The sequence below is a fragment of a genome, unplaced genomic scaffold (assembly GCF_019419815.1).
Source record: "Pyrus x bretschneideri cultivar Hongxiangsu unplaced genomic scaffold, Pyrus_bretschneideri_v1 Contig22, whole genome shotgun sequence".
In the NCBI taxonomy this organism is placed as follows: domain Eukaryota; kingdom Viridiplantae; phylum Streptophyta; class Magnoliopsida; order Rosales; family Rosaceae; genus Pyrus; species Pyrus x bretschneideri.
This window is the reverse complement of record NW_025999524.1, coordinates 4,679,834-4,694,615: the sequence shown is the minus strand read 5'-3', so window position 1 is coordinate 4,694,615 and position 14,782 is coordinate 4,679,834. Positions and strand designations below refer to the sequence as shown.

The window sequence follows — 14,782 nt, the reverse complement described above, 5'->3', positions numbered from 1 at the left end:
TTCGCAGTAATTAACCAGTATTTAATACCGTGAAATGCATGATAGGCAAATGTAATTTCCGTCGGCTCTTTTTCAGTTTTGTATCAAGAGAGGTGCATGATTTGCACATCTTTTTGTTTGTTCATTACTCATCTTGCAAAAGCTTTGCTATGTTATCACAGATTTGGAGCCACGGGTTGTATTCCTACGCTCTTTAGCTAATACAATTTCAATTCAACGTTGTTTCCATGTAAATACATGTCAGGCCAGTTGGCTAAAATAGCCAAGTACAATCGCACAATGTTGCATTTGTACTAAAGTTCGAGTCTCTGCTTGTACTTTAGAATATCACAAATATAACATAAATTGAAAAAGTAAAAGCAAAAAAACGTGCATTTCATTCAACGCTACCTAACCTAAACCTAAACCTTCTAGAACAATCTTTGTAACATGGTCATGTTGCTGTTAGCATCCATCTGGTTGTGTAGCTTCGAAGATATGCTCAAAAATGCCCGAAACACGTTGCTAAAATAACCAAAATAACCTCGGAAGGTGTGATATTAATCGATAAAATATGATATGAGCGCTCCTAACTGTACCCGAAACCGAAAGTGTGTCGGAAAAGAAAAGTAATACCTAAAAAACATGAGATGGCTGCTCACACGCATAAACGGCGGTTACGGCCCCATTACAATATTACTTCGAATACAAGGAACTTCTTCGAGGGCTCCCAATCATCTCCTGCCTCTTGCTATATGCCAAAAAAGGCACGCGCAAATTGCCACGTGTCATTCCTACGCGGTCTCTCTCTCTCTCTCTCTCTCTCTAAATCATTTGTAGCTTCTATATATATGTACCGTGTACGTACCTAGTTGCCAAACAAAAACACACATCAAACTCTTAATCATCAAACTTTCGAAAAGCTGCAAGCTTTTTCATCATGTCTACAGCAATGGTAATCTCTGCTCTTCACTCAGCTCTGTCACCGCCGCGGCATTTCAATTCCGGCGTTAACCGAAAGATGGGGTTGCTCGAAATGCAGCGTAGGCGTCGTACTCCGACGATTTCTGCGTCGTCGCGTGGTCATGATAATTACGACGGTAGACTTGTGGACGAGGACATGATTGTGCTTCGAATGCGAATTCACGACGCGGAGATGCAAGACGAAGACAATCACCAACCGCCGTCGAACTGGATGCAGTGGGAGAAGCAATATTATGCACACTACAACTCGGACATCTGCGAAGGCGTGGGGTTGTTGCAATCCCAATTGATGAACACCAGGCCTAGCGTGGCGTTGGGAATGCTTGCTCTTGTTATACTTAGCGTCCCAATATCCACGGTTGCTTTGATGTTCCCATTGCTGGACATTTTTAAGGGGATCTTAGGCAGTGGGAATATTCACTTTTAGTCCATGCATGCATGGCTTCATTGCCTTCTGTAAATAGATAAACATATTAACTATTTGGTTAATTAATTAATTTCTTGGAAAATTGTTCACTCGTGTAGCTATATCGAATTAATTTATTAGTTATGTTTCATTATCGAGATAACTTGTCGCAAAGTTTTTGCACATGCAATACAATCAATTTCAATTCACAAAATCTTAACAAGTTATTAATTTAGTGGTATTTCTTCGCACTAAAAGAGTTCCTAAATTTAAATTCCCCACCCTCATTCATCAAATAACATTTTATGGGCTCTTGAAATCATCATTAATTCCAAAAGTATTTTCTTGGTTTGCTACGTTTTTGTTTTTCCAGGTGGGTTTTGCTGCTTTTGCACGAGCTACAATGTGCTTAAATTAACTAGCATCCTCAATTCTATTAGGGTTCTCCTCGTTCTCAGTTAAGCTACCCTTAATTAACCAGTATATAATAAGGGAAATGGTAATGAGACTATTTTAAAAGTGAGTGAGACTTTTTATATGTATTCTGCCATCTTATATTTTTTTACCAATATTTTATAACATTGTTCCGTCAATTGATGTAAATTGTGAGGTGACAAAAAGCTTACAGAGAATTCCACTATAGAAAGTCTCCTTAACACTTCTCATATAATAAGAGAATAATGCTAGGTAATTAACTTATTTCTTTTTCACCAGAGGAGGTGGGGAGATATATAGAATAATGTTATACACTAAATGTTTGATAAAAAAAAAATTTATAGACTAAATATATATACTAAATGATATGTCACTAATAAAAAATAAATACATTAATCGATATTTAAGTAATAATCAAATCATCAACTTTTATATTATTTAATTTATAAATTTTATCTATAAATTTATTCTTCTTATTATTACACGAAGGTAAATTAGACACTAAATTAATTGAGAGGAACTGAAGAGCCAAACATTGCTCATAAGTACAAGGGGTGTAATATCCACACACCCCATTTTACTTCTCACACATCATTTTAATTTTCGGCCATCGGATCGGATGAATTGAAGAAAATTAATAGACAGAAATTATCAAGGGGTGTGTGAGAAGTAAAATGGGATGTGTGAATAGCACACCCCTAAGTACAAATATAAGCGCCCGTCCATGTCAACCCAATTCCACGCCGGTGGATCCCCCCAGGTAAAATGCCAATATCCTCCTCAATGATTTACAATATAATAAACGAAAGATCCTTTCATTTGTTCATATATTCCAGGAAGGTTTCTCTGAAATAAGATGCACGCATGTTAGGTAAATGTAACTTCCAGTTCTTGACTCCCTGTCCAAACTTTTTTAATCTCTATACATGATAAGATACAAGAAAATCTGTTAATATTATTTAAAATTAAATCGTAATTGTTGAATTGATCAAGAGGAATATCGTTGACATATTAGTTAAATATTGTTAATATAATTTTGACCAAAAAAACTTTGTTGGACCATTTCGTCAAGCACCTAGTATGAAGATGTCGAGTATTGTTAACATTTGTTGAAGGTTTATGCTAACATATGTTAACAACTACTAAGATATGTAGAGGTTTGTCAATGGTGGCTATAAAAAACTGTACAATAATATTGAAGATTGTAAAAACTTATCAACTGAGGCATTTCATCGATTAATTGGTGTGCACAATAAAGTCACACACAGCAAGAAAAAAAAAAAGAAAGACATGGATGACAAAATAATACAAGGAGAAGTAAGAGGAGGTTATAATTTTTTTTGTCCTAACTGTTTATATGATCAAATACAATACACATACAAATACATAAGTTTTTTAAGTTGTTATAATAAACTACCAATGATTCCAGGATGGTTCGGGATTGAATCCATTTCAACGTTTGGTATTTAAAAAATGATCATTTAATGATTTTTCTAAGCCTTAAACGCTTTTCTTGATTAAATCAGAGCCGTCGATTAAAAAGGTGCATCAAATCTGACATATACCAAATTGGCAGCACAAGATTAAAGTCTTGTTATCCGTACCCCACAAGTCTCACTCTGTGTGTGATGTGACAGGAGCTAAACTTCCGGAATTTCTGACGTAAATAACGCGTTGAACAAGCTTAGTGCCCCTTAAAATATAAAAACACGGTTAAGCCTCCATCTCCATTTTCCCAGTTTCTTAGCTAATAAGCTGTGTCACATGCCCCACCGCTTTTTCTCTCTAATCTACAAAATTAGAACCTTTATCTCTCCAATTATTAGTCCATTATTATTATTATCTTAATTGTTAATAATTTATTAGCACTATAATTAGGCCCATAAATGTAGGTGCATCCACCACCAAAAACCATATCAAATTTCAAGTACACCAATCGTTCCCGTTTCTCAATCACCGTAGAAAGCAATGGCAGCAACTTCACTCGTTTCTTCTTCTTCTTGCTCCAACATTCTTTCATTTAATCCGATTTCCAGCACGACCCGAAACCAAAAGCGGAAGGTTTCTTCAACTAGGGTTTTTGCATCGAGCAGAAAAGGAGGTGATCATGCAGACCAGTACTACGAAAACTACAGCAGCAGGCTAGTGGACGAGAGCATGATTGTTCTCCGGAAGAGAGTTCACGAAATGAAGATGGTGGAGAGAAACTACGAGCCTCCGTCGGATTGGATGGACTGGGAGAAGCGATATTACACCACCTACGATTCGTTTATATGCCAAGTCATGGGCTTCTTGCAGTCCCACTTGATGGACACAAGGCCAAGTTTTGCTTTGGCATTCTTGGCTTTGGTCGTTTTGAGCGTGCCTACTTCAACGCTTATGGTTTTCTTCCAACTTTTGGAGCTCGCAAAGGGGGTCGGTCTTCACTAGCGGCTATATATATATATATATATATATATATAGTAATTTGTTTGTATAAATACATAGACATGTAGGATTCCAAGTTAATGAAATAAGTTCTTTCGTCAAAAATTTCAAGGAAGTTTTGGTTCTTCTCGTTTGTTTTTTCATCAATAATCATATTAGAGGCAAGTTATATACAACCCATGAATCTAGGTAGTTTACAAGAAAGTAATTTTCGCACGTTTAACTTATAACATAAATCAAATTAAGATATACAGATGTTATCTCCGCTCATTTTCTTCACTTCCACACCCGAAAAAGAAAATGCCACTTTTTTAGCATATGACAGTAAAATGTGAATTAGAAGAATTCTCGATCCACCAACTATACTTTTGATGGCTTTTTAACTAAAATATACATCCTGAAATTGATATAATTTTTCACTTTAGTCCCTGACAGTAAAAATTATAGAAGTGATTTTTGAGTTTGTCCACTGTTAATCATTTAATTTAGTCATCTATAAAAAATTTGTCAATATCCCTATTAAGTGGAGAGAATATTGATTTGACAAAAGTAGTCTTAAAAGTGGTACGTGGTTGTTCACTAGACAATTTAACGAATATATTGACAGATTTTTCACAAAATGACTAAAATGATCTACGAGACTACGACAGATAAATTCAGAAATTTCTTCTATAGATTTTCATTGTAATATATAATGTGAAATTATACTAATATCATAAACTGTCTTAACTGAAAAAAAACCCAAGTGTGGGCATATCCCTTTGCATCAGTTTGAATCTGTGAGTTACAGTTCATCTATATTGGACGCTTGAAGTTGGGGCAGCTGGGAATTATATTATTAATCATGATCAAGCACAGGCAGACGTCGTCGTCATTATCGTGGGCCACTCAATTACTAATTTTTTTATTTTTTTAGTTTTTGGTTGACACTCAAATTTTAATTAAGTTTCAATAAAAATGTACATTTTTTGAAATGATTGAGGAATTGCCGTGGATGCGCACAAACTCAACGGCCAAAACAATTCCATAATCTTGACTGATTTATTTTCTATTATTAGATTCCGATCAATTGCAACGATCTTGAAATATTATTGAATAAAATAACTAGGACTTGGATGTCCTTTTATTTAGAGAGAAGTCGGATCAACAGTATGATACAAAAATGATTTAACCAATGCGGAATGTTTTATATAATTGGAAAAAAAAAATAGTGCGTTTGAAATACAAAACGGTATTCTATATATTATTATACCGTAAAATAAAATAAAAAATTCTCAAGTGTTTATCAAATTTTATATTAACATGTGTATTGCTCCGTATTTCTCGGACATATTGAAACATTTATCCTAAAATTGTTTAATATTTTTTTATTATAATTAGAGGCATAAAATGAGTGGCAAAAATAAATAAATAAATAAATATGATACCTTCTCAAACAACATGAGAGGCATAAAAATGGTTCCGCTGAAAAATGGCCTTGTAAAGGTTGAGTCGTTGACGAGCAACCAACAGTATTATGATTGCTTCAATAATTTCTAAGACAACAGATGCTAATTTTTAACCATTATCTTAATTGTTAAAGGGGAGAAAAGCATATATCTTTAGTAAATCGGCTAACTTCAAAGTTCTGGAATAGGATACTTTCCGGATCCTCTTTGTGGGATTTGAAAAACCAATCAATCATATATGTTTATTATATATCATGCGGTTAAAAATTGTTTAAAATTAAATATAAAAGCACTTAATGAAAACTAACCACACAATATATGATAAACAGATACAATTGATTGATCTCCAGATCCCCACAAACAGGATCCAGAGAGGATCCTCGTCCCAAAGTTCCAAGGGAACGAAAAAGAAATTAACTTAGTCGGTTCTATCTATATGATGAGGCTGCTTGATTAAATATAAATTTGTAATCAAATAATTAAACACTGCTCTTCAATCTTCAATTCTTCATTAATCTAATATTTTATTATAATTGGAGCCAATGAACCATCAGTTAATTCAAAACAACTGATCACCATATAAAAATAAATAAATTGGGATTACTAGCCCTTTCACAAATCCACCAATTAAAATTAGCCCTCATCTTGAAAACAATCTCTACAAACATTTTTTTAACAAAAGTACTTTTAATGTTGTATCAATAATCTACCAATATTGCGTCAAAGATAACGAGTAGATATTGCATTTTAAGAAGGGCTGGGTTTGTGAAGGGGCTACTAAGCCAAATTTATCAAAAAAAGAGTCGGTTCTATGTACACAAGTTCATCTTTTGACACACATCACTTTCATTTAAAATAAAAATTTACCCCAAAAGACTTAGTGGTTTAAAATTACCCTCAAAAAACTTCATGATTCATTAAAAAAAAAAAAAAAACAGTTATTTCCTTTGGACACCAATAGAATTTTAAAACAAAAGTGGTAACTACAAACTGATTTGGATCAAACTTTAATAACCGCGTCGTCGCGATAAGATTGGGAAGAGAGAAAGGGTGTCCAAAGAAAATAAAAAATGGGTGACCTAAACAAAATAAGTAAACGAAGTGTCCACACAAAAAATTTGAGTGTACACAAAACCACTCCAATTAAATACCTAAGTTCGATCTTTCTTAATTGCCATACAAATACATTACATCGGCCTCTGATGATCAAATCTCCAGCCGGAAAAGTGAGTCCAGTAAGTAGCTTCTAGCTAGGCGTATGCAGCTCCGGTTGAATTCTCAACAATCGATCTTCAAAGCATGCTCCCCATATGTCATATATCCAAGTAAACTAGCTTCTTCCCAAAGGCATCTTATATATCTGCATGAAGTTCTACTGCACAATAAATTGTGAGTTAAGAAAATCAATTCATAAATCCAGTAATTAGTAATCTTTTTACCAAGAAAATAAATTTAAAGTTTTGGAATGAATAATTATAGGTAAGGAGCTCCCTTCAGTCCAAGACGTGACAGCAATAACCAACTTCTCGGCTCCTGCTTCGTTGGATCAGAAAAACACCACTTCTTTTAGCAACTTTATGATGAGTTTTTGAACCAACGAGTCAGCAGCTGAGTGCCAGCCCTTAAACTGCCTCGGACTGGACTGAAGAAGAGCTCCTTTCAGACACACACACACACACACACACACATATATACGTATATGTATGTATATAAACCCACCCACACGACATCATATATAAAACCCTAGGGATTAAATTAACGAAGCGAATACACGACCACATAATGTAGGGTTTGCATGCATGGCTTAATTACAAGCTGTTTTGATCAGCTAGAAGATGCATGCTTGTTCAATAAGTACTATACATAATCACATTTATATAATTTAGGGCTTATTGCCACAGATCGAAAAGAGAGAAATAATCTAGGGCACAGCTGAGAAAATGGTAAGGGACGAGGGAGGAAGAAGGAGGGCGAGGGTATATATAGCCATAAAAGGTGAAAACGCCAACATGCAGATCTAAAAAACAGTACTGATAGAGATTTAGGGCAGAGATAAAGGGCACCAATTCATATCCTGTTTGAAAATTTTCGAAGTCCTTTCAACTCAAACAAGACAACTTTATCTTAATTTTGGGAAAGAGATCCTCTCCGAATCTCTTTCTCCAAAACATATGGATTAAGTGATTTAGACTTTTGAAATTTAATTTAACGGTAAAAAATTATTATAACTTTTAAAAGTTTTTACTAACTTCTCTATTTTTAGCCGTTGGATCAAATTTCAAGGGTCTGGATCACTTGATCCCTGGACTTTGGAGAAAGATATCCGGAGGGAATCTCTTTTCTTAATTTTGGGAATTAGATCCCCTCCGGACCTTAGTTTCCGGAACCTAGAAATCAATTCATCTGGACAGCACAAATTCAATCTAACGGTCCCCATTAACTCATTTTCCTAGCTCACCACACAAAACCAACGGCTCTGATTCTTTTACACATCAATCAGCGGTCCAGATGATTTGTTTCTCAAATTCTAGACACTAAGATTCGGAACGGATCCAATTCCCTAATTTTGTACCATCTCTGCTGACCTAGCTAGCTGATTTTACATATCTCATCAGACAGCTGGATTGCTCACCACAAACACTTGTCTGATCAACTCTTATATCTCATGGCTCGCTGCCACAACTACACACATATGTATATGTACAGCTGAGATTAAATCTTAAATAAAAAATTATACACTGTTTTAGTCTTTTTAGCATCTTAAGCACTCTTCTTTAATCTTATTTTTTTGTTTGATTAATTTAATTTCATGATCAGAAACTAAAAGAGGTGTGAGAAAAGTTAACAGTATATGTGAAATACATCTTCCAAATAAAAAAAATTTACATATGCATGCAAAACCACGACCATATCATCTAGGGTAATTTTATCTACACACTCATTTTTACTTTTCACACATATTTTTCAATTTTTGGCCATTGTATCAAATGAATTGGAAAATCAAGGGACAAAAATTAACAAAGAGTATGCAAAAGATAAAAGAATGTATAGATAGCATATATAAGACAGAAAATTCTTAATATGCTAATCTCAATTAATGTTATGCAAACCCTAGAGTGTCATGCATTTTGGGAACATGCAAGAGCATTTCTTAATTAACATGTTTTTGTTTTAGTGTAGAAAAAACAAAATAGTTATAGGATTATCGTATGCAATTTTTAAAAATAATTCGGACTATTTAGTAGTACGGGAAATGAAAGGTTGAGATTGAATTAAAAAAATACTATTTATACTTACTTGTCAATCTAATGGATATGAAGCCAGACTACCAAGTAATCCAGATTATTAAAGACTCATACCTCTATCGTATGAATCATGTCTTCACCATATAAGATCACTTATATAATATATATCACTATTTTTTCCTTACTTTCTTTAGAACACAATAGTTCTATGTGATAAAATACAAAGTTATTGCAGAGCAATATCCTCATGTTTTCCTCCAATAGCACAGAAACCTTGCTCTGAAGGGGCTCGATAACATGCATTCAGCACAATACCAATTGATAATCCGAGAAGAGATCAGTTAATTAGTTAGTATAGACGTCTTAATTATCTTTACAATATATGACTATTGTTGCAAAACGAAAATGATCATGCAGCACAAGAATACATGATTGATGACCTAATGTGTAATATTATATATGCCCATTTCGTACGCGTACTTCTGTGGACAGAAGATATGGTTGATTCCTTTCCTCAATTCCCTCCTGAGGATGGCAGCCGTTAAATAGGAGAGAGAGATCCCAAAGGCTAGTTATTTTTTAACCAAAAAAGAAAAGGGCTGGTTCGCTCCAATCACAAGTCCCCAATGAATCTAGTTCCTTTCCAACCATTTCATTCCCTGGAGAGTAGACGTAGGGCTAGCTACACGAACAAGTCATTTGGGTACGCGCAGAAAAGAAGAAATTTTTTATTGTGACCGGAACATGATGGTACATAATATGTTTTTATATAAGTGGTGGAAAGTTTTATATTTTAAGTTATTAACTTTTTAAAACACATGTCCCACCATTTGTATAATAACACGTGGTGTACTACCTTGTGTTCTGGTCATATTGAAAAATCTCTAGCAGAAAAGAGAGAATATTTGGAAACAAGGAACTGTTATGTAAGGTGGAGTTTTCCCAGAAATAAGAGAGAGCGTACGTTTGGCAGATTGGGGAAGCTCATTGATGTTTATGATGACTTGTAGTGTCTGCCAGTACTCTCTGTCTCACTCACTCACGCTCGCTTACTGTGTGTTCTTTATTTCTTTCTGCATATAAATAGAACAAACAATCAGGGAATCTCAGTCCATGTATATATGTGTGTGCATGTATATATATAACGTACCACTCTACGACTTGTCATTCACCTCTTTTTCCTTTACCTTTCCCAGGCTTTTACCAGTGAATTAAGTTTTATTTCTATATCTTTTAAAAGTATTGCTTATAATATTAATATATGATTACGATTTTTAACAAAATTACTTGTATTATTTTTGATGTGTTGTTGTGCATGCTAGGTTTCAACCCAAACCCTAGTTCAACCTAGCTAAATCGTACACAGAAGGAGAGTAAAAAAGATTACAATCCACAGTTAGCACAGAGAGCTAGTTTATGGCTTAAGCTCGAACATTCCGAAAACAGACCCCAACTGATTCAAACTAATTACGGTTGACAATCGACCAATCAAAATAAGCCACTTGGACAAAAATACTTGTTAAGAGCTTATGAATAGCAGTATGCCAGTATCCTATTGTATTATTGTTGGAAAAAAATTATGTTAACTTAAAGTGGGACAGGTCTTGAATGAATGATAATTATGCGTGGTTATTTGGGCATGAGGTAATAATAATTCCTTTTTGGCGATTCTATAAGTCTACGGCGTATTAATCATTCACGTTCGAAGGTGATTTGTTATTCACCTATTAAAAGTGAGGTTTGTCCTATTAATTCGAGAATTTAGAGCGTATTTAATTTGACATCAACATGAGATGACAATGAATCACTCATTCACTTGACTTGTTTATCATAAAACCAATTACTTTTACGCTTTACTTAGTACAAACCTACGCTACTAGACTTGACAATAAGATGTACTTATTTCAACATAAAATCTTCTTTTTCATTACTTATGTGTTAGTAAATGCATAATATACAACATGTCCTGAAATTGTTGACTACCCATATTTTCCTTAAGGAGTTGTCACTCTAGAAAAAATCATCATCCACTTTTCTATGTACAAATTCTCTTTTATTTTTATAGATTTTAAAATGAGTGATGATTTTGAAAAGTGTGTGAATATATAAACCTTCCATTGTTGCGGTGCAGTTTCAAATCGATACAAAACAAATTGGTAAGGTATATAAACACTTTTGGGTACAACAGAAGCCAATAGCTGGTTTGCCCGAGAGGTTAAGGGGGAAGACTTAAGATCTTCTGCACATAAGTGCGCATGGGTTCGAACCCCATAGCCAGCACTAATTTAGGTTTTTTTTTTCAAATTCATTGAATTTAGTATTTCAAAATCTACAGCCCATAACATAACAGTCCGCTTGAATAAAGCCCAAAAAGTATTAAACCCAATTTGCAAAAGCCCAAATACATTACCAAAAAATAATCAAAGCTCCCAGCCCGCCCTTCCTTCGATCAGCACCACATAATCTCCACCCGCCAAAAAAAGAACTAATAAAAAAGAACCTCATGCTTCCGAAGGACTCGACGACGACTCCTGTTTTTGTTCGTCTTTGTTTTCAGAAAAGAAAAGACAACTCATTTTCTCTCCTTCTGAAAAGGAATACTGACAAGTCATAATTCAGTATCATTTGGCTTCAAATTTTGTTATCAAGGCATTCGCCGGCAAATCTTTCTCCGACAGCCTCAACCACCGCCGCCCCGTTGTCAAACCTATCGTTCAGCCCTCTCCAATCTCATCATATCTATCTGTAAGTCTCTTCTTCTCTCTCTCTGAGCACTACAATTTCGTTGACATTTAGGTTAAATTCTGTGTGTACTGACTTACGCACTTTTCTTTCTTGGTTCGCTAAGTTTTGTGAAAATCCCCGTGTTCCATTTCCGTTGAATTTTTCGTAGCCATGTTGTGATATAATCTGTCGGATAATGCACTTTGATTTTGTTACATGCATACGTTTGGCATGTTGTCCTGAATCAATGTTGTGGATTCTCAAATTTATTTGGTCTGGTTTTATTCATTGGAATCTGTGTTTGTCTAATTGCAGAGAGAAATATCACGCTTGTTCTTCTGGTAATTAAAGGAAAGATGTATCGGTATCTTATGGAATTGTATAAAAAAAAATTGGTGTATAGTGGGGATGTGATGAGTGCAATAGTTCCCTTGATGAAACTTTTGTCCCTCACGGTTATCGGACTGGTTCTTTCGCACCCGAAAACTGAGTTGATACCCAGAGCTACTTTTAAGCTCCTCAGCAAGCTTGTTTTCGCCTTGTTCTTGCCATGTCTAATCTTTACCGAGCTAGGTGGATCGATTACACTTGAAAACTTTATTAAGTGGTGGTTTATCCCATTTAATGTGTTAGTGAGTACGCTTATTGGTTGCTTCCTCGGGTATTTAGTGGTGATCATATGTCGTCCTCCCCCACAGTTGAACAGATTTACCATAATCATGACGGCATTCGGGAATACTGGAAATCTCCCAGTTGCCATTGTTGGATCTGTCTGTCATACCCCGAAAAACCCATTTGGACAGCATTGTCACTCCCGAGGGGTGGCTTATGTCTCTTTTGCCCGATGGGTTGCTGTAATTCTTGTATATACCTTTGTTTACCACATGATGGAGCCTCCTTTGGAGTACTATGAGATTGTTGAAGAAGGGTGTGAAAAGGAGGAACCACTAACTAACGTTACGAGCAGACCTCTCCTTGTAGAAGCTGAATGGCCGGGTATTGAAGAAAAAGAAACCGAGCTTTCCAAGACACCCTTTATTGCTAGGGTTTTCAAAAGCATCTCAAACGTTTCGCTGAACACTTTGCCAGATGTTGATCTCTCGGGAGAAGGTGGCGGAAACAGTCCCAAGTCGGCTAGGTGTTTGGCTGAACCTAGGGTGGTCAGGAGGATGAGAATTGTTGCTGAGCAAACTCCATTACAGCACATACTGCAACCTCCAACAATTGCCTCTTTATTGGCTATCACCATCGGGACAATACCAATGTTAAAAGCTTTTTTCTTCGGAGATGATGCTCCACTGTCCTTCATCACTGACAGTTTAGAGATTTTAGCCGGTGCAGTGGTGCCTTCGGTGATGCTTATTCTTGGGGGGATGCTTGCAGAGGGGCCAAATGAGTCTACGCTTGGCCTCCGGACAACTGTTGGTATAACTGTGGCAAGGCTTTTACTGCTTCCTCTGGTTGGAATTGGTATAGTGGCGTTGGCCGATAAGCTCAATTTTCTGGTCGACGACGATGCAATGTACAAGTTTGTGCTTTTGATGCAGTACACGACACCGAGTGCAATTTTATTGGGAGCAATAGCCAGCTTGAGGGGTTACGCAGTTAGAGAGGCCTCGGCAATCCTCTTCTGGCAGCATGTGTTCGCTCTCTTCTCCCTTTCCTTGTACATTGCTATCTACTTTAAATTAGTAACATATGTCTGAGGTTTGAAGAAGACGGGTTTGTTTCTTAAACAAAAACCTCTGCAACTGGCGACGGAAAGTGGTTTTTGGGCTTTGTTCTTTCATTTCTCAAAAGCCAGTGACGCTCAATTGTCTAAAGCTTCATTAATACCAAAATCAGAGCTGTGAACAAGAATATTAGCACCCGAATTTCGCAGAACTACGTGTTAAAGGTGTATTTTTATGGTAATTTATGATGATGTTTGCGAAAATGGAGTTAACATGTAGTGTCATGTTTACTTTTAAGAATGAGAATACAAGGCATGTGTATTGTTTCCATTATTCTCATTTCTGACCGATTCTCTATTTATTAACGCACAAGAAATTAATAAATTAGTTAGTCCTATGTTGAAAATATATAATTGTTCCAAATTTAATGATATATAATTACTAGTAAACAAAAAAAAGAGGGACGACCCCTAACCAACAATGCTCCCTAACTTGTGAGGGTCGGAAGAGGAATGTATATTATACGCACCCTTACCCTTACTTTGCAAAGAGGCTGTTTCCATGACTCGAATCCTGAACTTTGGTCATAAAAGAGCAACATTTTTGCTGGGCTAGTTAACAAGATATCATTATCTTTGGTTATTTCATATCACTCATTCCCAAAACTATTACACATGCTAGCATCAAAGTATGTTATGCAAAAAAGGGTGTGTATGCAAGCCTAGCTATCTATCGCTACAGACATTTTTGAGCTACTAGTTGTCACATGGTTATATATAGTCGGTGATAGGCTGTTACATAGAGAATAAGTCATTAAATTATTTAATTGTAGCATAAACTTCTTGTAATTAAATACACGTTAAAGTGATTAGTTGTACAGTAAAAATCATGTGAATAATGTAATATTAATGAAGAGTGCATAATTAAATTTTTAAAATGTCAATAATTTTACAAGAAGTGCGCATTGTTGCGTGCTCAGGTTAGTCCTCCCCGTACGTGAGAAGCACTCTTCCCGGCACCTTCATAGGTTGATCATTGACTGGAATATGTCATAAAATCCGTGCGACTTCGGTGGCTTTTACGTAAGAAGACAATTTCAAGGCAAAAACAAATGTAACCCCCCATGTTTGGTGCACTTTGACCAAACTTTCTTTTCGACGATGGAAATCGAAGAAATCCTGGACTTAAAAGTGAGACACGAGAGAAAAGAAAAGAATGAGAATCCTATTATTTTTCTTGAAAAGAAACGTGAAAAGCAAATGGCTCATGGGCTGGATAAATTTTGTATTGTGACGGAAATACGGATGGTACACCATGTATTTTTAAAAATTATGGGAAATTTTATTTTTTAAATTATTAACTTTTTAACAGACATATTTTACCATTTATATAATTACATGTGGTGTACTATTTTGTGTACTTGTCATACTGAAAAATCTCTCCACGGACTGATGAATGAAC

General features: G+C 35.5%; 3 protein-coding genes and 1 non-coding gene across 4 annotated transcripts; all 4 read left to right on the top strand.

Annotated features, from left to right (window-relative positions):
• The first annotated feature begins 931 nt into the window (after positions 1 to 931).
• Positions 932 to 1,390, top strand: LOC103948412. The gene has a single exon (XM_009359447.3). The coding sequence runs from the start codon at positions 932 to 934 to the stop codon at positions 1,388 to 1,390; it is 459 nt and encodes a 152-aa protein (XP_009357722.3).
• A 2,210-nt stretch (positions 1,391 to 3,600) lies between these two features.
• On the top strand, positions 3,601 to 4,356 carry LOC103948403. Its single transcript, XM_009359436.3, has one exon. It carries the CDS (start codon positions 3,773 to 3,775, stop codon positions 4,232 to 4,234), a length of 462 nt encoding a protein of 153 aa, XP_009357711.1. The 5' UTR covers positions 3,601 to 3,772; the 3' UTR covers positions 4,235 to 4,356.
• Positions 4,357 to 11,121: 6,765 nt separating this feature from the next.
• Positions 11,122 to 11,204, top strand: TRNAL-UAA. The gene has a single exon. It is a non-coding gene; the product is annotated as a tRNA-Leu (tRNA).
• Positions 11,205 to 11,253: 49 nt separating this feature from the next.
• On the top strand, positions 11,254 to 13,684 carry LOC103948394 (protein PIN-LIKES 2). The gene is made up of 2 exons (XM_009359424.3): positions 11,254 to 11,669; positions 11,964 to 13,684. The coding sequence occupies exon 2, from the start codon at positions 12,005 to 12,007 to the stop codon at positions 13,352 to 13,354; it is 1,350 nt and encodes a 449-aa protein (XP_009357699.3). The 5' UTR covers positions 11,254 to 11,669; positions 11,964 to 12,004; the 3' UTR covers positions 13,355 to 13,684.
• The last annotated feature ends 1,098 nt before the right edge of the window (positions 13,685 to 14,782 follow it).